The sequence below is a fragment of the Aphelocoma coerulescens genome (genome assembly GCF_041296385.1).
Source record: "Aphelocoma coerulescens isolate FSJ_1873_10779 chromosome Z unlocalized genomic scaffold, UR_Acoe_1.0 ChrZ, whole genome shotgun sequence".
Lineage (NCBI taxonomy): Eukaryota > Metazoa > Chordata > Aves > Passeriformes > Corvidae > Aphelocoma > Aphelocoma coerulescens.
In genome coordinates this window covers 9,577,712-9,601,728 of record NW_027184085.1, presented here as the reverse complement: position 1 = coordinate 9,601,728, position 24,017 = coordinate 9,577,712, and the positions used below count along the sequence as shown (strand labels likewise).

The window sequence follows — 24,017 nt, the reverse complement described above, 5'->3', positions numbered from 1 at the left end:
TCGGCATGGGTCTCTCTTAGCCCCTCCAGGCACCTGAGGAGAGGGCTGAAAGTTTGGGAAGTGCCTGTGCACCTCCTGCAAGGACCATTCCCGAGCTGGCACTCACCCCTCCCTTGGCACAGCATGATCTGCAAAGGGGTTTTGCCTGGACAGTGCCAATGATAGCATTGGCATATCCCCTTTATTGGCATCGCTGCTCCGTCCAGCCACAGCACGGGGGATTGGGGCAGAGGGAATGGGCAGGGGGTGTTCTCTTCCACCTGCTGGCAGCTGGTGGGGGGTGACAGGCAGGGATCAGCACCCCTCGGCTGGCACTGGTGCCCGGCACCCCCGGGAGCCTACACCCATGGTCCCCCTCAACACTAGGCAGTGAAGTGGGGCTGGCTCAGTGTCTTATCCCCATTTGTTTAGCAGCGCTCGGAGGTGGAGCTGGCCTGTCACCCTGAGCCTGAAGTGACTCCAGCTGACTCCTGGTGGGCTCAGGCAGTCCAACGCTCCTGGGAGCAGAGCCTCTCTCCTTCGGATCCATCCTGCAACCCCAGGGTGTTGGGGGCTCCGGCAATGTCCACAGCTGTGGGGTGACCCAAGAGGCGTGGGGTCCATGGGGGCCAGCAGTGGCATCAAGTCCCACGCGTGGGCAAGCGGGTGCAGGGAGCAGGGATCGGCCAGGGCTCACTACAGGATCTGAGCTTCTGCAGAGAGAGAGGACAGGGGGTCAAGGGGGACACTGGGGACACTGACCTGCCCCACATGCTGCACTCCCTGCCCCACATTCCCCCCATTCCCCCCCCTGCACCCCGACTCACTCGGTAGTGCCTTCAAGTGGGTGGCAGCAACCAGAAAGTTGGGTTTGGTCTTGTCCTTGCCATGTTTCCTCACCCGGAGCCTGAGGATGAGAGCAGTAGTGGCTGAAGACCCCAAGCAGCCCCCCATAGCATTTGGATTGCCCACATTCCCAGTGATTCTGCTCTGTGTCTCCACCCAGCTGTGCCCAACTCAGTTTAACCTCTTCAGTGGGTCAGCTCCAGGGCTACAGCAGGAATTGGTCACAAGTCAGAATAGGATTGGGATGGGAACAGGGACTGACAGCAGAGCAGGAGCATGGCATGGAGATCCCATGCCAGGATGAGAGAGGACCCAGGGACAAGATTCCCAGGGAGCAAAGGCACATGGAGGGGTGTCTGTGCTGACTCTGGAGCATGAGAATCCCCAGCAGGAGCCTTTGGGCAGATAATAAAAGCAGCAGCATCTTGAGGGGATTCAGAGAAAGGTCCCTTGGATCTGGGCTCATTGGAAAGAGCCCAGGCCAGGCTGGGCAGTACTGGTTGTGCTGGGAAGAGGCCCTGGTGTGGCACAGGGGCAAGGGGAGCATAAAACACCCTATAGGTCATCAAGTGTGTTTTGGCAGGGACCCCAGAGCAGGGCTGGGGGATCACAGGGCACTCCATGCTGAGGGTTCAGGATGGGATGGGATGGGATGGGATGGGATGGGATGGGATGGGATGGGATGGGATGGGATGGGATGGGATGGGATGGGATGGGATGGGATGGGATGGGATGGGATGGGATGGGATGGGATGGGGACAGCCCCTCCTTCTCGAAACCCAGCCTACCAGATGAGGATGGTGATGACAAGAACAGCAGCCAGGACAAAGAAGGCAAAGATCCCAAGGGACACCAGGACAGCCATCTTCTCCAAGGGGTCACTGTGATCTGGGACAGAGAGACTGTCACAGCCAAGGGATGCCACAGTCCCCCAGGGGGATCCTATGGCACGCTCCTGGACGCTCCAGCAGCCCAGCCACACACAGGCATGGGGCAAGAGACCCTTCCCATTGCTCTCAGCCACACGCATGCTACTCCTGCCCACCACCCCCAGCTCTACTCACTGATGGGCTCAGGGTTGGGAGCCTGGGAGGGCTCCTCAGCCAGGCTCTCCAGTCTGGCATCTGTAGTGGTTTCTTCACTTGCTGTGGAGGCCAGGTCTGGAAGAACAGAAGAGATGGAAACACTCACCAAAAGCATAGGCAGCACCCCAGGGACCCACAGAGAGGAGCGAGGAAGGGTGTCCTTGTGTCCCAGAGATCCCACGAGCCCAAAGGTGTCACCAAGGTGCTAACGGTGCTCCGCTCTGTCCCAAGCCTGTGGGGGACAATCTCCAAATGGCATCAGCACAGCTGTAGACTGACATGGGCTGTCTACAGAGGTTTTGTCCTCCTGCAGCTCTGCCTCCCAGCCTTAAGTGGCCTGGGAGTTGAGACTCGCTCTGGTTGATATTTGGGGGAATGAGTGCCATGGGGAAGGGACTTAGGAGGGGCTTTGGGGAGGGATGGAACAACAGCCTGTCCCTCTCTCACCTCTGACTGGTGTTGCCCGGGCCTCGGCACTCCACTCACTCCAATTCCCTGCATCCAGGAAATCCTTGGCACTGACTTGAACCACATGCTCCAGCCCAGCGAAGGCATCCGTGATAACCTCAGACAGATTCACCGTCTCTACCTGTGCCAGGCAGAGGGGAGCTGTGGGGCAGGCAGGAGCATCCCTCACTACCCTCCCTGGCCCCATGCACACCTCACTCCTCTGCGGGCCCTGCCTTTCCTTGCACACTTACCACGGACCAGGAACGGTGGATGATGGGTCGGTACTGGAGACGAAACCTTAGCTGGAAGTGGGGTTCCTTGGGCCAGGAGGAAGGGTACTTCCAGCTCACGTGGAGCCGCCGTGGGGCCAGGGGGATGGGCTCCACCACTAAACCCTCGGGAGGGTCCGGCTTAACTATGTGGGAGAGGACAGGAAGCCCTTGTCACTCCGCACTGCTGTGCACAGGGGTGTAGGGTTCCCCACTGCCACCCACAGGTAACTGCCCAGCGATGGACAAACAGTGGGACAGACAGATGGGCAGACAGGGACTCACTGATGGCCTGCATGGTGACGTCAAGGAGGCGGTAGTTGAAGCCCAGGGGGTTCACCTCGGTGATGTTCAGGCGGTAGGAGCTCCAGAACTCTGACCTGTGGACGGTGCAGGTGCCGGGGCGGGACGGATCCTGCAGGCACAGCCCCATGTGCCCGTTCCTGTTCCTGCAGACAGGGAGGCAGGGTGGTGACACGTCCTACCCACCCACCATGCACAGTTTCCAAATGCAGCCAAGAAGGAGCCATGGGAGACCCCCATGCCAAGACCGTGGTGGGGGAGGCAGCCCCTCTGGCTCAGCTGCACTTATCCTTCCAGAGTCTGGCATGTCCCTCTGGGCATGACAGAAGGGATCCCCATCCCAGCTCCACACTCCCCTGGGAGGGTCCCTCCCTGAGGAAAACCCTTCTCCCAGACTCTCAGGCTTAGGTAACTGGCTCCCTGAAGCTCTTGCTTTGGGGTCCCTGCTGAAGACAGCAGCAGAGCCTCTGGGATGGGGGCCAGTCCCTGGGGAGCAGGAGCAGGGTGGGAGTCAGTCCTACCTCCGCTTTTCTTCGCCTGTCAGCGATTTCTTCCTGCCATGGAGACAGATGGGAAAGCAGATGATTAGAATGAGGGGGCAGCACAAAGTGAACCCCACCACGACCCAGAAGAGGGACAGGGCTCCACACTGCAAAGCAGCCCCCCACTCCCACGTTGACATACACATGTGACAGCATGGGGGACAGAGCTAAAACCATGTCCAACTCTTCTAGAGAACAGCCTGGCAGCAGGAGCTAGGGGTCCCAGGGAAAAGAAATGGGACCCCCTTCCCTGCCTGGGGTTTCATCAGCAAAGACACGGAGATACTGATAAAAGCAGCTCCCCTCTGCCTGGCTTCACCCTCCCCCTACAGCCCCCCTTGCTTCCACTCCCCTTCCCTGTGGACCCCCTGATACTCCACTCAGCCCCCTCCCCACCAAGCCCTCAGCTCCTGCAGCTTTCAGCAGGGCTGTGCTTTATGAGCTCCTTTGGACTTCAAAGCCGCCCGCTAATTTGGCTTGCAGGGATAATTAGAAGCAGTGATGCTGTCAGGGCTCCTTTCATCCCAAAGCATGCCGGAGTGTGGAGGCTTGCAGATGACCTGCTTCTCTTTTATTGCCCCTCTGGTGCTGGCAGAGCTGTCAGAAGGGAGGGAGCCTGCCTGTGCCAGGTCCCCAATGTTGCTGAGACCCCCACTGAGAGCAAGCAAATGCCTGGTGCTCTGTTCACCCCAAAATAGAACCTGCTCTGGGGTGCAGCATGGTCCTTGGGGAAGAGCGATGGCCAGATGGATTTGGTGGTTATCCTTGGCTGTGACCCAGAGCTCACACCATAACTTCCCCAATCCATGCCCTGTGGGGATACTTCACCTGTATGTGGTGATGTATCTGGTGGGGAGGAAGGTCTCCACAGTGGAGGTCCAGGAGCAAGAGAAATTCTCATAGTCAGACGCTCTGCAGGACACAAAGGGGACTCCAGGCAGGTCTGGGGTCCGGGGGAAGCAGCAGTCAGCAAGGCGTCCCCCATCCTGCAGCCCATCCAGCACACAGGGATGCCTGTGTCAACACAAAGCCCCCTTTTGGCAAGCCCCTGGCAGGGGTGCACACACCACCCTCCCCCTGGAACAGCCCGTGCTACTCACGCCCCAGACGCAGGGACACAGTGTGCAGGAGGCCGCCGTCCTCGCCATGGCAGCTGTATGTTCCCATGGAGGCCAAGCTGGCACCTGGCAGCACCAGGGATCCCTGCTGGATGGCTGAGCCCTCTGGCAGTGCTGTGGCACCTGCTCGTCTCCACTGCACTGGTGAGCTGAGGAGGACACCAGGCAGGCTGCGTTAGGGGACAGGGATGGCAGGTCACCCCAGGCCCACCCTGTAAACCATCCCATTGGATAAATCCCTAGGTGTGCACGGAAAATACTTACCCAGCACGGACACCAGGGCATGACAGGTTCACGTCTGTCCCCAGCTGTCCATACTGCACTCCTGGAGGGACACACATCCTCAGATGGGTGTTAGCACTCCATGCCACCCCATGCCAGGGCTGGGGGCACAGGTGGGGAGCCCCTAGGGCTGTATCCCACAGTGGGCACTGGCTGTGGGGTCTTGCTTCACACAGATACCACCGTGGAGGTCTAGTAAGGACTGGTCCCAGTTGGGGCTGGGCAATGAGCAGATACAGGGCAGCACTGGCCACAGGTTGGCCATCACTGTAGTGTGTAGGGCTGTGTTTCATGTAGCCCTGGTAGGTCTGATCCTGTCTGGGGGGAACGGGGTGCCCTCAGGGTCCTTATGCCTGGGACATGGTGGGGGTGCTGTATGGGGGGCTTGGTGGGGGTCTCACCTTCCTCTCCCCAGTCTTCAGGGATGGCAAAGGAGGCTGATGCCAGGGTTGCAGCGAGGAACACCATCACCCTGCCCAGGCCTGGGATGGAACTGCGCATCTGGAGGAGGCAGGGAAGGGGAGGAGAGGGTGTTATTCTCTTCAGTGGGGCAGCTGGCATGGTCCACAGCCCACAGCATTCCTGCCGGGCCATGGATTCTGCATCTCACTCTCATCTCATCCCATCCTGCTGGGGACAGAACAGGAACTGAATCCCGGGACCCCAGCTGGGACATCTGGCAGTGTCTGTGCCACAGTCACACCTGGTTCCTGGCTCCTGAACAGTCCCCACGCCTGGAGCGGGCATGCAGAGAGCAAACACTGACCAGGAGCTTGGGGCTGTGTGGGTTGGCGGGATTAAGGGTTCTTTGCCATTGCAATCCTGTGCTGGGAGTCTTGGCTGGCTCCCAGCCCCCAGGTGGTCCAGAGACCTGTGCATGTGCAGCTGGGGTGGGAAGGGACCCAGGAGAAATTCTGGCCTGTATTTATGTGGCAGGTGACAGCAATCTGATCTAAACAGGCTAACACAGCCAGGGAGAGCAGGGCTGTGATAGCTCAGGTTATTCCAAGTCCCACATCACTGCCCAGGCCTGCACCCACTGTGAGGCTGGTCCATGTAGGTCTCCATTTGTGGGAAAATGGCCCTGAAATCCCTTCCTCCCACTCAAAGATCACCAGCAGGTCAGGGGTGAGAGGGGCAGGGGATAAAGAGTCAGGGATGTGCACCCAGCTCTTCATGGGTCAACCCCTGCCACAGACTGAGTCTCCCTGCCACCATGACCCTTTCCATCCCAACCTACACCACTGTGCCCACATCAGCCAGTGTCACCCTGGCCAACACAGCCAGCTTTGCCCTGTCCTGCCCTACCACCATCACCCTGTCCATCACAGCCAGCAGTGCTCTACAATATCCACCCCAGCCAGCACACTTTCTGTGCCAGCCAGCACTACCCCAAAGCATCTGGACCCTCCTGCAGAGTCCTGCATCAGCAGGACATATCAGCCAGTGTCACCCTGTTCATCCCAGCCACACCACCCTGTCTGTGCCAGCCAACATCACCCCAGGGCACCCATCCCAGCCAGCATCACACTATCCCTACCAGCAGTGCCACGCTGTCTCATTCAGTCAGAAATGAATCATTTCTCCCTAGAAGACCCCCCTGCCCACCCCTCACAAATGGACAGGCCTGTTTATTTACACCCACACCATTAGGTTCTGCTCCCAGCTGCAGGCAGGGGCTGAGGGCACAAAAGGCAGTGTGAGCTCCCTGCCAGCCCCAAGTGCAGGCATAAATCTGTAGGCATAAATCTGTGTCCCCCTGGGTTCAACAGCTGAGACACTGGAGGGAGGGATGCTCCAGCCCAGCAAAACACCCCAGAGCAGCAGCCGGCTCCCCTCCTGTGGTCGACTGCCCATGGCCACAGACCAAACCGCCTGGCAAAGGAAACAAGAGCTACAAGGCAATCTGCTGCAGGGGGGAAGGCGTGCGGCACCCCACATCAACCCCGCTCTGAACATGCCAGGCAGCCTCAAACACAAGCCCCAAACGTAAATAATTTCATGAGACTGTCATAAGCTTTTCCTACCAAACCACCCTAGAAATGTTCCCAAGAAATATCAGTTAAAAGGTCTCTGCCAAAACTATGCTGGTAAGTAACTGGGAACATTTGGCCTGAAAGTAAAATATTTTGGTGATGGGGAAAAAAAAAAAAAAAAGGAGACAAAAATGAGTGTATTAAGTCTCAAAAGCAGCAACCAAAAATAACTCCAAAAACCACGTGGGCCAGAGTGAAGGAATAGCTCTGGGAGGAGGCGGGGAAGGGGAGTGGGTGTATGTGTGTGTGTCAGGAAGAAGGGAGAGTGTGTTAATATACAGAGAGAAAAAATAGCTTTAAAATAAAATAATTTCTTCTCCTGACCTGTCTTTTCACTCAAACACTGCAGAGGGTATCCAACACGTCTCCATAATGACCCTAGTGGTTAAGTCTAGTTAGGGACCTCTCACCTAGACCCTAATCCTCGTGGTCCGTAACTCTAACCCTAAACCTAACCCTAACACCACTCATCCTGATGGTCAGTCCACATCCTCCACCCTTCATCACCCTTTGTCCCAGGGTCCTCCCAGAGCTCCCCACCCTCACCCCAGCACCCCATGAGCTCCCCAGCCCCAGAGGGCCACCCCTGCCAGCACAGGATGGGAAGGCAGCACCGAGCCCCTACAGACATACACTGACTCAGTAAATGACCCACACCAGCACTGCCAAAACCTATCCTTGAGAGAGCATCGCTGCAGAGAGAAGCAGCAGGGCAAGCCCTTCCTTGCCTGCCCAAAGGCCACAAACAACAGGGGAAAGAGCCACAGAGCCGGAGAAGATCCAGAGCCCTCGTCGGCACCAGGTGCAGAAGCAGGGCAGGGGGCCAGAGGCTGCAAGACAGGCTGCCCAGAAAGGATCCCCTTATTTTCTGACACCAACCTCCCCGGCCAAAGGAAAAACAGGTGTGCAAATGAACACAAGTGTGAGTGGCCAGGCCCATCTTCCTTGGTGGCTCCACGCCCCCACAGATGGGCACACAGGCAGAGAAAACATCCCTTGATGCTTGCACCAGCAGTGACCTGGGGACACAGAGTCCTGGCACAGTGGTCCTGGAGCCAAGCTGGGACAGAGGGAACAATCAGAGCTTTTCTTCTTCCCTTCATGCTAGTCCTGGCCAGAGAGATGCCTGCCGCCAGCCTGGGGCTGGGCGACATCCTGATGCCACGGCCAGGGTAGAGGGACCCAGCTCAGCCTGGGGGTGTGGTTTGGGAAGGGCAGCAGTGCCAGACCATGCTCCCTCAGCACGGGATGCTCCTGTCACTGGCATAGCCAGGGTCACCAGGCAGCCTGTGGCACCCGGGGATGTGAGCCAGAAATGCAAAGAGTCACTCTCCATCCCTCCCTGATCCTGCTGTTCTGCTGGGCACCACTTGAGCTCATGCAAAAGCTTTTGGGCAGTGGTGGGGAGAAATCCTGACACAAGCCCCTTCCTGCATGCAAACTGAAGTGCTGGAAGCCAAAATTTCCCTCAAAATCACGGCCATGTGCACTGGCACCGATGTCCATGTCAGGTGTGACAGTCCCCTCGGCACAGCTGCTCTGTGCCATGCTCTGCCGCGGCCTGGCAAAGCCCAGCACAGATTCCTGGGGGAAGCCAACTTTCCATTGTGCTCGGTGCTTTGAAAGACGTTGGGTTTTGTTTTCTTAGTGTTTTTTTGTTTTGCTTCATTTGAAGTCGATCTTCAAAGCAGATGGGCCACACACAGAGCTGGGATGGTGGGGACAGGGACAGAAGCAGATGACACTGTGCCTCAGGGCTGCAGATGGCAGCGTGGAGACGTGGGATGCTCCCCACGGAGCACAGAAAGCTGGGGTGCCTCCTTAACTCTTCCCAGCGTGGTCGGGGGCAGCATTGCTGCAACAGAGATATGGCAAATAACCCAGGAGCACTTGGCAGCTCTGCCTGTCCTGTACCAGGCCCTGATGGAGTCACCCACCTGCAAAAAGCAATGGGCAAAGGCCCAAAGCTGGTTCTAATGCCCCAGAGATGGCATCACTCTGTACTCCTCCTGCTCCTGAGCTGGGGGAGCATCCCTGGCCCTGTGCTACCAACCCTCCTCTCTGCCAGTGACTGCCATAGGAAACATGTCCTACGTTGAAATGCGGCATTTCAAAGCAGCAGGAATTCCTCTCTCCTTATTTCCCTGTGGGGTTGGGAGCAGTGCCTTGCTAATAATCTCTCTGCTCCTGGTGGGAGCACCATGCTCTCAGGAGCCATGGCATGGTCTGAGTATATCCCCGTGGCCACCGACCTGGCCAGGGACCTGGAATTGCCCCATCCCTGCAGCACCAGTGACTTCCATCATCGCTGCATGAACGCACGCCTGTGAGGTGGGGGAGCATCAACTCCACTGCTGGATGGTCCCCTGCAACAGCCACCCATCCCCTGAATGCTGCTGGCACCCTCCCTGGGTGCCCAGAGAAAGCCCAGCAGTGGATGCTGGAGGGAAGCATGTCCCCCACCACCTCCAGGGCCACCAGGGCCGTGCACCATCTCCAGGGCTACCAGCAGCACCTGAGGCAATACCTTGCCCACCTTGGGCACTGCAGGCGTGATGCTTTGTGCACTCCCCCCCGGTGCCTTGGGGACCTCAGAAAGGGCTGTTTTCCTCTTCACCACTTTGGTGGGGTGCATGGGCCCCCATGCCTGCTGTGGTGGGGGTACCATGCCATGCTGGGCTGTGCCAGAACACAGACATGCACAGCTGCAGCCAGTGCAACCCCAGCACACTGGAATTAGCCCAGTTAAACCAGTAAAACCAGTTGGAGTCTTTCCCTGTCAGGCCAGTGCAGTCCAATAAGTCTGGTGCACAGTCTGAACACAGGACTAAACCCAGCATAGTTCCGAAGCGGGGCTTAATTCAGAGCAATGCAAATATGGGATTATACCCTACTCAGCCCAGGAGAATTAAATCCCACTCAGCCCAGGAGGAGAATTAAATCCAGTGCAGTCTAAATGTGTGGTTAAACTCAGCCCAGCCCAGGAGTGGGGCTAAACCCAGCTCAGCCAGAATGTGAGGCTGGAGCTAGCACAGGTCAGACATGTGGTTATGCCATCCTAACGTGGGGTTAAATTTGGCACAGCTCAATTCAAACACAGGGTTAACCTCAGCATAGCCCAGTCATGGGGTTACACAGTTCAAATGTGGGGCTAAGCCAAATGCAACCCGGGAGTGGGGTTAACCCCAGCTCAGCCCAAACACAGGGATAACCCCAGCATCATCCAGGGAACCAGTTATCTCCACAGTCAGATACAATGCACATCTCCATCCAAACTACACCAACCCCCTCCAACATCCACTGGTGACACCTAGCTGACCACAGCCCCACTGGTGTCCAAAGCCAAGCCCAAACCCCTCCATAACCTGAGGGTCACCTCTCTCCTCTGTGGAGCCAGCAGCTGCCAGCAGCTCCTGGTGCTGGGGGGCCCCTACGCGCCTCAGCATGCCAGCAGCACCATGGAGGTCAAGCTCTGCTCTTACTCCAGCTGGGAAACTCCCACCCCAACGCCCTGATTTCCGCTCTCCTCTGCTCCATCCTGCGGGAAGAAGTCTCTGGCTCCCGGTTGTAACTGGAGGCATCGGCAAGGGCCAAAACAGCGAGGGCTCTGTTAGCAGCCAGCAGCCCTGACACTGTGCCAGCTGGCAGCGCTGCATTCCGAGGGGGGAGAGAAGGGGCGCCCCCTCTCCATCCCCATCCCCACACTCCTCTCTCCGAAGCCACGTGCCAGAGACATTCCTAAAAATAATCTCCCGGCTGTAAAGAAACCTAGCAGTGCTGTAGCTGTAGTGCTGGTGGGTTTCTTTACAGCTTGGAGATTATTTTTAGGGTGGAGGCATGGAAGTTGGTGGGAGGGGGTGCTGCATCCCACTGTCCTTGGCATATGGTTGCAGGACAGGGATGGGTACAGTGCTGGATCTGGGGACACGGGTGGGACCTGCCAGCAGAGAGCTGGGCCACCCTGTGATTACAGCAGGGTGGGAAAGGCTTTTTCTGTCCCAGGAACATTTTGGGATTTGGGACATTTTTCTGCTCCTGGGCTCAGCCCAGCCTGGCAGAGAATTCAGTGAACACGCAGCTCCCAGTACAGCGGAGAAGGCGCGTACCAGCCTGCAGCCTGCCCCCCAGGACCACCTGCATCTCCTAGAACAAAGTTCCCCCATAAGCTGGCCCTGGAGCTGATACAAGGGCGCATGCATCCATATATGTAGGGACAGACATATGTGTACATACCTGTGAATGCCCCAGGCACACCCAGCTCCTTCTGATGCTCCTGATGAACTCCAGCCTGGGGCTGGGAACTCTGATCAGGAGCAGGGCCCCACAGCATCCCCCATACACGATGCTCCCCCTTCCCTCCCCCTGCTCCAAAGCTGGCCAGAGCCCAGAAGCCATCAGGCTCAGCTCCATCCCTGAGGCATGAAGGCGCATGGGTCAGCCAAAACACAGCAGGGCCAAAATAAACAGCTCACCTTACACAAATGCTCCCCCAGCTAGCAATTTGCTGTCAGTCCTTGTGCAAAACAAAATCCCTTTTGGGCAAGAGAGGGATTTCAGGAGTCATTAAGGACCACCTGGGCAGCCAAATAAAGCCATCACCAAGGGGTGGCCCAAATAAAGCCACCACCAAAGGGTGGCCCATTAACCTTTTGTACACCACCAGCAGAGTCCCTGCGGGAGCGGAGCGGGGCAGGGGGATAGAAATTGCAGACCCCCGACAATGTGTGATGTGGGGATAATTGTGCCAGTCTCCTTCACCTGGTGGGATAACCATGACCTGCCTTCTCCAAGCTTGGAGCCAACCCTACCTGCTTTCACAGAATCATTGAATAATTAAGGTTGGAACAGACCTCTAAGATCATGGAATTTGCTATGTGGAGGCAGCTCAGGGGAGGCAGGAGGGTGCAAGGCACATGGCAGGAAGAGAGGCTGGGAAGACACCTCATTGGGGGCAGCATCTGTGCCCCCACACCACACTTCTTATCAATCAGATGGCAGTCCCCAAGCCAAAAGGAGTTGGAAACATGGCAAAAAGTGGAAAGACAGGGAAAACCTGGGGGCTGTAGTACAAGGCCAGAGGATGGGGGCTGAGCCCTGCCTAAGTTGAGAAGGTTGGAAAAACACCGTCCGGCTCATTTTTTGCTAGGGGAAAAAAAAACGGGCCAAGTTCTGAAAGATTAAGTGTGATCGTATCCAAGAGGGGGAAAGCAGGGCCATGCAATGAGTGTGCTGACACATCTCCTTCCTCAGAGCTGGAGAGAAGCCCCAGCCCAACTCGGGGCCAGCTCTGTTTACAGGCTCCTATTGTCTCTCTTTTTTCATTTGGATTCCCCCCCTCCACTGTTATAGCTCAGAGTAAACAAAAGCAAGCAGCCTCTCACTCCAAACATTTCAGCCATCCCAAACTTTCTCTGGAGGGGGGCTGCCCATGGAATTTTCCTCATCCAAAAGAATTTCGAAATGTTCCCGTTGCAGCCTGCTCTGACTGGAGGCCAAGACAGCTCCAAAATTCTTCACGAAATGCTTGAGTTGCCCTGTGCATTGCCACAGCTCCGGCTGTGCCCCAAAGCCCCCCGATGCACAGGGATATCCTCTGGCTTGGCCAGAGGGGCACAGAGGCACATCCCAGCCTCCATAATTCCCCACAGCTCATCCCATTCACCTGAAGTGAAACAGCAGGCCTTGGTGAGCCTGGATCCTACCTTTTCATATTTTAAGCTGATACTTCAGTTCTTATGCTCCAAGTCAGCAGTGCTGGTGCAAAGTACTTGGGTGCACTGGGGGGTATGCATGGCAGTGCACCTCAAGAAAACACAGTATTTCCCTTTGCAGGCAGCACCTCCATAGCACCAGGCAGAGGGTGCAGAGCTCCTCCTGGGAGCAATCAGTGGCACCTCGAGCACCAGGAGCGCAGTTTGCAGCGGTGATGCCTCCTCAGTGCTGCCGGGTCACCGCATGGGCAGGCGGACGAGGAAGGGATGGTGCGCTGCACACATCCCCGAGAATGGAGTGGGGGCACAGCACTGTGCCCTGCACACCCCTGGGAGATGGGGTGGGGAAGGGAGGACAAAAGGCACTACAGAATGAGCCGAGTGATGGGTGCCACCTAAAGTGTGCTGCTGCTCCCTGGCGCACAGCATGCTGTCAGGGTATGCACCCTGGTCCCTTCTGGGAGGTGGGACCCCAGCGTGGTCAAGCAGAGACCCCCAACAGCTCTCTTGGCTCTGGCTAAGTACAGATATGAGATGAAACCCATGAGACCCTGGCCATCAGGGTGCCAGCACTGTGCAGCCTGCTGGTAAAGGGGACATCGGAAGCAGACCCTGAAACAACTGGAAGGGGAAGAGCCCAGCTAAAAAGCCCCACAAAAAAGCCAACAGTTGCAGGAAGGAGCACCTAAAGCTCAGTCCAGCATGGATTTGGATGTCAATGCAAGCCACTGGAGTGGCCTGCCATGCTGAAGTTCCTTGTTTGCTTTCCAGAACAGTCTCTGAATGGGTGTCACTGGGTAGGTCGTCCTGCAGCCCAAAACACACCCCGACATGCTGGAGAACCCCCACATCCTCCCTCTCTGGGCACATGCAGATTTTGGGGACTGCAACCCCTTGATGAACATGCTGTCACCTCAGGAAGGCAAAACATTGCTGGTATCTGCTGCACCTCCCACCCACAGCATCCCACCCGGGATGGGCACCGAGCCCCGTGCCACCACAGCAGCACTGGCAGGGAGGAGATACCTCAGCTCCACGCTGGGCTGGAATCTTGCTGCGGGACAGGGCTCTGCCGGGTGCCACTGCTGCCTCTGCACCATCTCCCTGAGCCGCCTTGCTGGGTTCTCCTCCTCCACAGAGGTTGCTCAGTGGTTTGGCGTGGGAGCGGTCCTACCCCCCCACCCCCAGCAGCCCCCTCCCCTATAAAGGGGCCAGGCAGTGGCTGTGCGGGGAGCAGAGCCCCCGACACAGCAGATGGGGTTTGTAAAGTGAGGCTCCCCCAGGTGTGTTTGCCTTGGCCAGGGCTCAAGCCTGTCCAATTAGAGCTATAGAAAACATATCTTACAAAAAAACGAGGGGGGAAAAATAATCCTCTCCCCTGTGCTGGGGCCCAGGGTTTGGCCGGGGTTTCTCGGCAGGCCAAGCACAGGCGATACAGGCTCTGCTGGCAGCAGCCTGGGGAGGGCGGGATGTTTGTGGATATTAAAATGCACTCGTAAAGTAGAATAAAAGGGCAGCCTTGTTTCAGAATGAGTCTCCGAGGCTTTCCCCTCTCCCGTCATGCTTGGCACCTGGCCGGCAGCACGAGCAGCTCCCCCTTCCCACAGCCCCCTCAGCCATCCCCAGCTCACCCAAGGGCTGAGGTGCTGTCAGCGAGACCCCAGCCCTCATGGCGTGAAGCTCATCATCTCCAGGAGGGAGCAGATTTGGGAGGGCCCCCCTCTACAGCTACCCATACCGGGTCATGTTACGGCTGTGCTTCTGCAAAACCCACCCTTGCACATCCCTTCCTCAACGCCTCCGCAGCTCCCTGCTTTCCCTTGTCCACTGCCCTGCCTGCATGGAGCCAAGGCTGCCTGGCCCCAGCTGCTTGGCAGCAGCCACATGGCAGCACCACTGGTACTCCACTGCTTGGCCTCTCCCTGCCTCCCTGCTGGAAGTAAAATAAGCTGGATGGTCTTGTGGTCAAGGCTTAAAATTATTCACAGGCACCCAACACCCAGTGCCCACTCAGAATGAGGCATGCCATTGTCCCATGGGGCTCTCCACATTCCCAGGGACCCCATAAATCTCTGGAGAAGCCCTCTCCTTGGGATATGTCCCCAAATCCATCCCTGAAGCAGGATGCTGCCTCTCCACAGCATCGCCTCTGCCTCCATGCTGCCATGTCCAGCCCTGGAAAGTCACAGCAGCAGGCTGGGAAGCAGTTGCAGGCACCAGCCCAGCAAAGGTGGCCCCATCCTGGCCCACCTGCTCAGCTGGAGATGCCCAGCACACATCTGGCTTCACCACAGCCTTCTGCTCCCCTTCCTAGCTTGTTAAGGAGGGGACTGTGGGCTGCGAGCCCAGACGCACCCCCCCATCCATCCCTGACCCCATCCCTCTCCCTTTCCCCTGTACTGGCTCTCCAAGCCCCCGTGCCCCTGCCCCACGGGGACCCGAGGCACATCCCATCATCCCCAGCCGCGGCCCAAATGACTAACGCCCCGGCAAGCGAACCGGGTGCCGTCGGGGCGAGCAGGGCCCGTCCCTTGGCCGCTCTCCCTCCCCGCAGTGGTGAAATCACGTCTGGAGAAAGCCCGGGGACTGAGGCGCCGGGGGCCCCCCCGCTGCTTCCCAGCGAGGATGCTGCTCCCCGCCTGCTGGCCGGCAGCCCCCACTCTGCAAACCCCACATCCCAACAAAGGGGTGCTCCAGGCATGCAGCCTGCAGCACAGCTTCATACCTCATCCCCTCCTCCTCCTCCTTGCTCCAGATCCCACAGCAGCATCCCAGCTGTGGAAGTGGCTGTGAGATGCGGAAATGCAGCAGCAAGCCCCAGATGCTCATAAAAGTGCTCCCGGGGAGTGGGCAGGAGCCTCTAATCTCCCTCTAACTTCTGTAGACGCGCCAGAGGCTGGGGGGCAATCGGGGATGGAGGGGGTACCCCTCTTGCTGACACACCACCCCGCCACGGCAGAGCAAGCTGGCTCATGGAAGGAGCTGATGGCTCGGGCTGCCTGGGACCAGCCCTGGGCAGCAGCAGAGGGGACAGGGAGGGACGGGCCACCAGCACTCGGCCTCGACCTGGCGGGCGGCACGTGCCGGCTGCGACGGGGCGTGACTGCCGCGGCTCTGTGAGCGCCTCCGCCGGCACGGGAGCGCGGCTCCGCGTTAGGGTTTAATTATCCGCCTTCCTCCGCAGCCCGTGCTCTCCTCCGCCTGAACCGCCATAGGGACCCCGGGAATGTCGTCCATCCCCTCCTGGCCGGGGCTGCTGGCATGGAGCGAGCAGGGCTGCGGCGGGGAGCTGGCTGGGAGCACGCCGAGGCTGCAGCTGGGGGCTATAAAAAGCACGGCTGTGGTATGCAGCGAGGCACTGAGAGGGGAATAAAATAAAATCAGGTGGTGGATGAGTCGGGTGCTTGCTTCTGCACCAGGTCTGGCGACCGTGCTGCTCCCCATCATCCCTTCCCTGTTCCCTGCCCGGCTGACAACCTGGTGAGGCTGGGGCAGAGCGGAGAGCTGGGATTTGGCAAAGGGTGGAGGACGCACGGCTGAGTTGGCAGGGAGTGGAGGGGGTCAAGGCTGGGGAAACAATCGCTGGCTCGGGTACACGGGCTCCTGCCCGGGATGGAAGCATTGCAGCCACCCCTTGCCCAGCTCAGAGACGCCAGACTCGGGCATTCAGGTTTCTGGCAGCTCGTACTGGAGGATTAACCGTGCGCTGATTGACGGCCAGAGCTGCCTTTGCCAGGAGGAAGCCCCACCATACCCCAGCACCCGGATCCTGGTGGGGACCTCATCCAGAGGGGACAGTAACGCCGCAAGCTGGGGACAGAGAGGGCTCCCCTTGGGCCGGCAGGAGCTCCCTGCTCAGGGACGTGCCGTGTTTGCACATGTCTGAGCAGGGGAAGGTCAGATTAATTTTAAACTTGAATAAACAAGGAGAGAAGGCAATGCCAGAGCTCGCCCTTCCCAGTAGGGATGCCCAGCAGCAGAACATAGCACCCGCAGCACAGCTCTGCCCTGCCCAGGGGTTCACATCCCCCTAAGAGAGCTGGAACAGACCCACACCCGGGGGCCTCCCTTTTCCACAAGGAGCTCCCAGCTGAGTCAGTGCTGGCAGCAGGGAGAGCAGCTCCTGCTTAATTTTGCAAGATTCCTCTGGTCTCCACGGGGAAGTACCCACTCTGGGACCCCCATCCCACTGGGAACAGTACCAGGGCTTGCCTGTTCCCTGGCCACAATGCACAATGCGGTCTTGGGAATGAACAAGGAGGAGAAAAGAAAATGGTAAAATTGTTTGTAGGTCAAGAGGAAAATGGAAAAAAATAAAGTTTGTGTTTTTCATGCCAAAAGGAAAATGAAAACCAAAACATTTTGTTCTAAATGATAGGCCTTGTTTAGTTTTCAGTGGTTTTACTTTTTTAAAAAGGTTTGAGCTAAATCGAGCTAAATTTGTCTTCCAAACATTACCTTGGGGCAGGGAATAAAATAAATTGGAAAAAAAAAAAAAAAAAAAAAAAAAGGATAAATCAAAACATCTCATTTGGAAAATGTCAAGAGCAGAACTCCACGGCTTTTCCAGCCTGGGAGAACCGCAGCCGGGCGCTGAACCCAGCCTCAGTTCACAACTTGTGACAGCCTCCCCGAAGCAACTTTTTTTCCCGGAAAATAAAGCAACTACTGCACCAACTGATGGCTGGCATGGCTTGTGCCCTGGTGCCCGGCTCCCATCAGGGATGTCCCCACTGCCCATGCTGGTCCCCAGCACCTTCTGGAGCATGGAGAGACTCTGTTACAATCGGCAGCCATGCGCATGAGCCGAGTAAGAGCTGAGCTGCTCTCCAAAGCTCCTCTTTAAATGTCTTTTCTATTAGGTCAGCATTCCTGCGTCGACCAGGGAAGGTGGTTACGGCCGGCAGCCCGGCACACAGGCTCCTCGGTGCTCGCTGCTGGCTCTCCGACAGCAAGCAGCCTGCCCACGCTATTAAATTACTGAGAAAAATGGATCGTTTCAACAAAAATTAGGTGCAGGAACCTCTCACACAGTGGCAAGGCGAGCTGGTAATTGGACATTCATAGAACTGGCCACAAATGCTGCCTCTGGCTCCACTCAACCCTCCTCTGGCTGTGGTGAGGGATGGTAGAGAGGCATTTGCTGCCATCCCTGAAATGCTGCCACTGATGGAGATGCAGCAGCCACGTTAACAGCAGCAATGTGAGGTCCCCCACATACCCTAGGAGGGTTAAATGCTGCTGCACAGCCCCTCTGCCCTTGATAGGTGGGGAAAATAAGTCAAAAAAGCTCTCAGAGACCTTTCCAGGCACTGGAGGAAGAAAGTTCTCCATGCATGGCTCACCCACCAAGCACCCTATTGGGGACACATCTCATGGGGACATAGTTTGGGGATGCAGCAGGACATGCTGCCCCAGCACCATCCCACTCTTACAGCAGCACCCCAGGGGTGAAAAAAAGATGACCTTCCCCACAGGCCTTGCTTTGCTCAAGTCCTTCATCTATCCATCCCGGGCACAGCATCAGCACCACTACTGCTCCAGCTGAGATTGAGCTTGGATGATGAGCTTCTCATCATCCTCCCAGACTACTGAGTCCAAGCCTCAGTGCCTTGCTGAGCAGAGCTCTCCAAGGCATCTCCAGGGCAAACCACCCAGCTCCAGGAGCTGCCAGGGAACCCAATGCATATCTGCAGCCTCCCGTTGGGAAGGAGGAATGTGGATGTGCAGTAGATACTCTGAGAGACCAGTCTCTCACACTGACTGCTCCCTGTGCCAGCACAGGCACTGGGGGGGCCTCATCTTCCTTGTTATGTACACTGTTTTTTGGATGCTGGGGTGCAACGACTGTGGGCACAGTCCCAGTTGGAGAGGGGAAATGGAGCTGGGCAAAGGATCAGGGAGGCCAGAGAAAACAGACGCCTCCCCTGGCACAGCCATGCTCCAGCCGTGAAGCTGCAAAACTCAAAGCCAGGATGGGGTGGAGCAGCCTCAAGGGAGCCATGAAACAGCCCGGCGGGAGCTTTGCAGGAGCTAAAAAAATCAAAAGCAGCCGAAGCACCGAAGAACCCCTGGGGTTGCGTGTTGGCCCTTGCAAGACAAGGATGGAGCAATAGTTGGTTGGGTCCACCAGCTCCTCCTAAGCCTTGAGGCCTCAGGCAAAACTCATGGAAAGCAAAGACTCCTGCAGACCTCCCCAGCAGCCAGGGGCTTGCCCTGTAAGGAAGTCTGGGGAGGTGCCAGCTGGCCTGGGCACCCTGCGTGACAGCAGCTTTTGCAAAACCAAGCTGGGACACTGCGGCCGGGCCATCCCTGGAGACCTTTGCAGGGCCGTTGCAGCACAGCTGTTGTGAGCTCTGTCGCAACACTGGCACGGCACTGGGCTGGGCCACAATGAAGACCCTTCATGACAGCCCTTTCTGCTTTTCCCTGTCTATTTTTGCAGGAAGGTAAGAGCAGATCTGCGCCTTTCTCAATGTTACTGAATTCAAAAGGCCCTGATACCCATGCCAACCCTAGAAAGGGGCTGGTGATGTGCGGATGGGACTGTTGGTCTGCCCAGGATGAAAGCCTTCTGTCCCAAAGGAAGCGTATGGTGAAAGCACAGGAAGGCAAAGGAAACAGCTGGACAGGCCCAGCCACGCCAGCCCGGGGGCTCCAGGGATGCTGTTCCAGCCCCACTGACTCCCACATGCTCTTCTGGGAGGACATCCACATCCCTTAGGCTGCCAGCAGGATGGTAGGCAGCAGCCCTGAGGCTGGTCTGGAGCTCCCCAAGGTGGGACAACACTTAGCTACAGCTGAGCACAACACTCATCAAAGTCAGTGGGTCAGAAGATCCTCCCCAAACTGCTGCAGAGATGATGGTCCACCAAAGCTGGAAGCTTCCTCCTTCCCTTCTTCCCCTAACTGTGTCATCAGCACTGGCTTCTCAACAACGGTTGGCATTCCTTGTTTACACTTTGGGAGGTGAAATAAACCAGAGGATGCCCAAATGACTTTTTTTTTCACCATCAGAATTTCATTAGATGATGAACTGAGCTCTTCCACCTCTCCCTATACGGCAATCTCTGCGGGTCCGTAACAATCTTCATTAGGCAGATTCTATTTTGGCTGTCTCCATACTGAAAGGAATGGACCAGAGCTGAGTAGTCTCTGAGGAGCCTCAGGCTGATTTCCAAAGTGCTTTCAGCATCCTCCCTTCTCCTGGGCCATGCACTCTTTGGCTGCATGCAGGCCATTGCCACCTGCCTGGGCCAGCCCCATGTCTGACCATGTCAGATCTCCTGAGGTCCCTCCAGCCTCCTTGTCCTCCCCAAAAGCATCTTTAGGAAACATGTACGAGCAGGTGGATGTGATCTTCCCCTGCATATAGACTCTTCCAAAATTCCTCAAAAGCCTTTCAGCAATGACCAATGCCTGCTGGAGCAAGCCCAAGCTGTGCTGATCAGATGTGACCAATGTGACCACAGTGAACAGTCCTGGTAAGATGGAGGCAAATCAGGTCTTGACAAATTTCTTGTCCCTCTTCTCCTGGATGCCCCCAACCTAAACACCAGAGTGGGAGGAAGTATTTGTCAGCTTTTTTTTGCCACATCCCAGGCTTGTACCACTAGAGAGAAGGAATTGCACCTTCCAGCCCAGCCATCCACCTGTACCGGAGAGCTTGGCAGATGCTCCAGGGGGTGCTGTGACCTTTCAAAAGAGCCCAAAGTTCACCCTGTCCCACTCCCATGCGAGGATGACTCAGAGACCTGGGAAGCAGCCAAACTTGAGAGATAATTCCTATTTACACATTGATCCTTGACACTGCAAACCTGCTACTAATCTTCAAAGGAATTTTTATTTTTCCATGGAAAAGGTGCATGGGGAATCTGGCTGTTGGACAGACAACTGCAACAACAACTGCAACAACAACTGCAAGGCATCTGTGCCCTTCCCACCTTCACAACCTGGATGGGAGAAGAAAACCATCACTAGGAGGTGCAGAGAGGTTTGCTAGTAGGAACTTGGGTCATAGGGTCATGACATCCCCAGCCAGAGAGATTTGGTGATTTTCACACATTGCGATGCTGTTGTAACCACAGGAACACTTAGAAAAACCAAAAACTCTCTAAACATCCCAGCAAGCCACCTCAGACATCCCAGGGCTAATCCCTAATGCTGGCATTGTATCAGCATCCCAAATGCTGCTGAAGCCCCAGTGTGTTGCCTACAGGGAAGAGCTCCCATACCATCCAAACACAGTCCTTGACGATATCTTGGGCAGGGGCAGAGCCACCCTCTTTCATGCCTAAACAAGAGGAGGGGAAACAAGCTGTGAGAGATGCCGAAATTTTCCAAAGGGAGAAAAGCAGAGACACAAGCCGGCACCTGCCCCCTCCTGCGGGAAGCATCTAGCAAGGGGTTTTCCTCTAGAGCCAAACCCGCGGGAGAAGAGGAGGCAAGAATCCTTTGGCATGCTTAACCTAACGAGGAAGCTATAAATATAGCAGGGTAAACACCGGAGAGGGAGAAGAGGTCTTGAACTAAAAGCACAATGTTGGCACAAACCCACAGGGGAATAAGCTCTCCAGGAACGCATTCGGCAGGAAACCGGAGGGAGGTTGAGGCCTGTGTGAGCAGGAAGAGCCTGGAGTTGCCTTTGAACAAGAGCAGAGTAGAAAGAAAGGATTTGAACTGAGTGCTCAGCTAGTTCATGGCAGGTGAGGATGCCACGCGCTGTTGCCATCCGTGAGGGTTTCCCCACTCAGGATGGTCCAGGTGAGCCGTGTGAGAGGGGCAGGGGAGGCAGGACACCTTCATGTGGGGGCTGCAGGTGTGGGCTGCCTGGGTGCCCACCCAGCATGACAGCTTCTGATAAACCCAGCAGCTGCAAAGGGGAACTGCTGCTGCTGCTGCCACGATGAAAACGGCGGGGAGACTCGCTGTGCCGTGAGTCATTCATTCATCCTTCACAAACAGGGCCTGCACTTGGCCAAGCATCCTCCTCCCCCCGCCGCTGGGACAGCTTGCTGGGACAGGGAAAAAGTGGCTTATTAGATATAATCAAGTCAAGTTTTCCCCTCCCTGTGAGGTTCCTCTTCCTGGAATAGGAAGCACAAGGCCAGAGCTGCTTTTCTTCCACCTTCCTGCAGGCTCTGCCTGTAGCTGCACCCTCCAGGGAGCCCTCCCCACCACCCTATTGAACCCCACACTCCCTGTTCACCCACTGCTGGTGACACCCAGTCCTGAGCACAACCCTGCTGTCACCAGTCAGACCCTGTCCCCCACCAGTCCCACTTTGGCTGCCAAGGTCAGTTCGCAGCTCCCTGGAGAGCAGATATTGCCCCTTTCATTTCCTCCCAAAAAGTGCCAGGTTGGTGGGGCAGAGGGTGTATGGGTGATGAGGGGGCATTGTGGCCATATCTCATCCTTGTCCCTGCCACAGGAGGGCCTCCACGAGCTCCCAGCTCCCTGTGAAGCTCTTCTCCCTGTGCCAGGCTGGGATGCCATGTGCCTCAAGTCACAGCACACGCAACCTCGCTGCGACCTGCCCTCCTATAAACAGCAGAGTGCAAATGCACCACCTCCTGCTGCAAACACAACAGCCAGACATGGGGCAGTCACCTCCTGGCACACAAAGTGCTTGGCCAGCCCCAGAAGTCTCAGCTCTGGCTATGCCACCAATGCTACTCAGTCCAACACCATTTTGTGTGCATGGAAACACATCTGTGAGCTGCTGCAGCTCTGGGTTTCTTCCCATCCATGGGGACCAGGCACAAGGCACCCTCGGGAGTCTCAGTTTGCTGACAGGGATGTCCAAGCCAAGCTCAGCCCCATGGCCCTCTCTGATGGTCTTCACCAGCCCAGAGGCAGAGCTTGGAGGGGACCTGGTGGGTGGGTTACACAGCCAGCCTCTGACAGTGGTGGTGGGCACAGCCCAGAGCTGGGCACTCATCACGGCTGGCACAGGACAGAGAAGCTGGGATTGAGACAGCATCCCAGGGCAAGGAAGGACAAGGCAGGCAGAGCCCTGCCAGCGCCCGCGCATGGGAAAGCGCCTCTCTCAGCGCCTCTCCTAATTGGGAGCAGCTTTTCCCTGGACCCCCCAGGAGAAGAGGGGGCCCTGTCAGGGGGGCGCTTTGCCTGGCATTCCAGCCTTTCCAGAAAACTCCCTTCAGAGACAGTAGGGGTGGCAGTACGGAATGGGGGGAGGGTGGTCTGTGGAGGCTGGAGAAGGGGCTCAAACATCCCACCCCAGGAACATCAACCCCTCGAGCATCCCCGGGCAAGGCGGAGGCGCGGAGGGCGGAGAAGGGGAGCAGCACTGGGTACCCACAGGCAGCCGGGAGGGACGGGGAGGGCAAGTCCCTGGCAGCTGCTTTGCGAGGGGACACAGACACACAGACATCCACACACACCCGCACAACTTTCTCCACCCGGGCAGCAAACAGCTCCGGGAGCCGCCTGACCGCAGCCGCGCGTCCCTCACCGCGAAGTCGGGGCGGCGGCGACTCGTTCCCCTCGCGGGCCGAGGAGCGGGGTACTGTTCCCTACCTTCCTGCGTGGCGCCGCGGCTATGTGTCCATGGCGCTAGCGGAGCGGGAGCCGGGCCGGGAGCGGGAGCGGGGCCGGGAGCGGGGCGCCCGCACCGGGCTGGCTGGGGCCGGTAGCGCAGGCGGTGCGAAGCCGCCGGGGCTGCCGCCGCCGCTCCATTGGAGCAGGGCTCTGCCAATCTGCCGCCGCCACCCCGGGACGCTTCCTGCCTGTGAGCCGCCCCCCGGGACCGGGAGGGATCCGAACCGTCTGCCCGCCGCCTGCCCGGGGTTCGCGGTCCTCCCCGGGGCTCCCCGTCCCAGTCCGGCCGGAGCGCTGGGATGGGGATCCCACCGTGGCACATTGATGTGCGGTGCCCTCCGGAGCGCGGGTCCTGAGGCTCAGGGACCCCCCGAGAGTGCACAACCCTCGCCGGTGCTCTTGGAGGCCAGCACCTCCTGCGTTCACCAACCGTGCCTGCCCCCATCCCTGCATCCCGGAGGAGTGGAGGCAGATACGTCCTGCCTGTGACTCAGTTTCCCTGGCCCCTAGGCGGGCCGTTTCTTTGGGGTTTATTATTGTGGTGGTTTATTTGATGGGGAACATGCAGGGTTGAAATCTGGCCGCGGGGTTTGTGTCCCTGAGTTGAAGAAAAGGCTCCTTCCTCCTCGCAGCTTGTGGTGTGTGTTTGCATCCCTCTTTTGCAGGACACATCCACCACCCAAGCTGCTTTCTTTCCCTTGGAAATGGGTTTCGTATGCCATTTTATTGTGGTGAAAATTTTCAAGAGGAAAAAATTTGTTGAAAGTCTGCAACCGGAAACCAGCTGGTGAAGACCCACTGGGAAATTTCCTCTCCGGTGGCACCTGAGGCCAGGT

General features: G+C 57.4%; 1 protein-coding gene across 1 annotated transcript; it reads right to left on the bottom strand.

Annotated features, from left to right (window-relative positions):
* Nucleotides 1-70: 70 nt before the first annotated feature.
* Nucleotides 71-23,267, bottom strand: IL11RA (interleukin 11 receptor subunit alpha). The gene is made up of 13 exons (XM_069001333.1): nucleotides 23,161-23,267; nucleotides 5,276-5,375; nucleotides 4,857-4,917; nucleotides 4,575-4,741; nucleotides 4,303-4,417; nucleotides 3,454-3,486; nucleotides 2,915-3,078; nucleotides 2,612-2,775; nucleotides 2,358-2,499; nucleotides 1,890-1,985; nucleotides 1,614-1,713; nucleotides 807-886; nucleotides 71-692 (listed from the first exon to the last, which is right to left on the bottom strand). Exons 2-13 carry the CDS (start codon nucleotides 5,373-5,375, stop codon nucleotides 676-678), a joined length of 1,239 nt encoding a protein of 412 aa, XP_068857434.1. The 5' UTR covers nucleotides 23,161-23,267; the 3' UTR covers nucleotides 71-675.
* Between the last annotated feature and the right edge of the window lie 750 nt (nucleotides 23,268-24,017).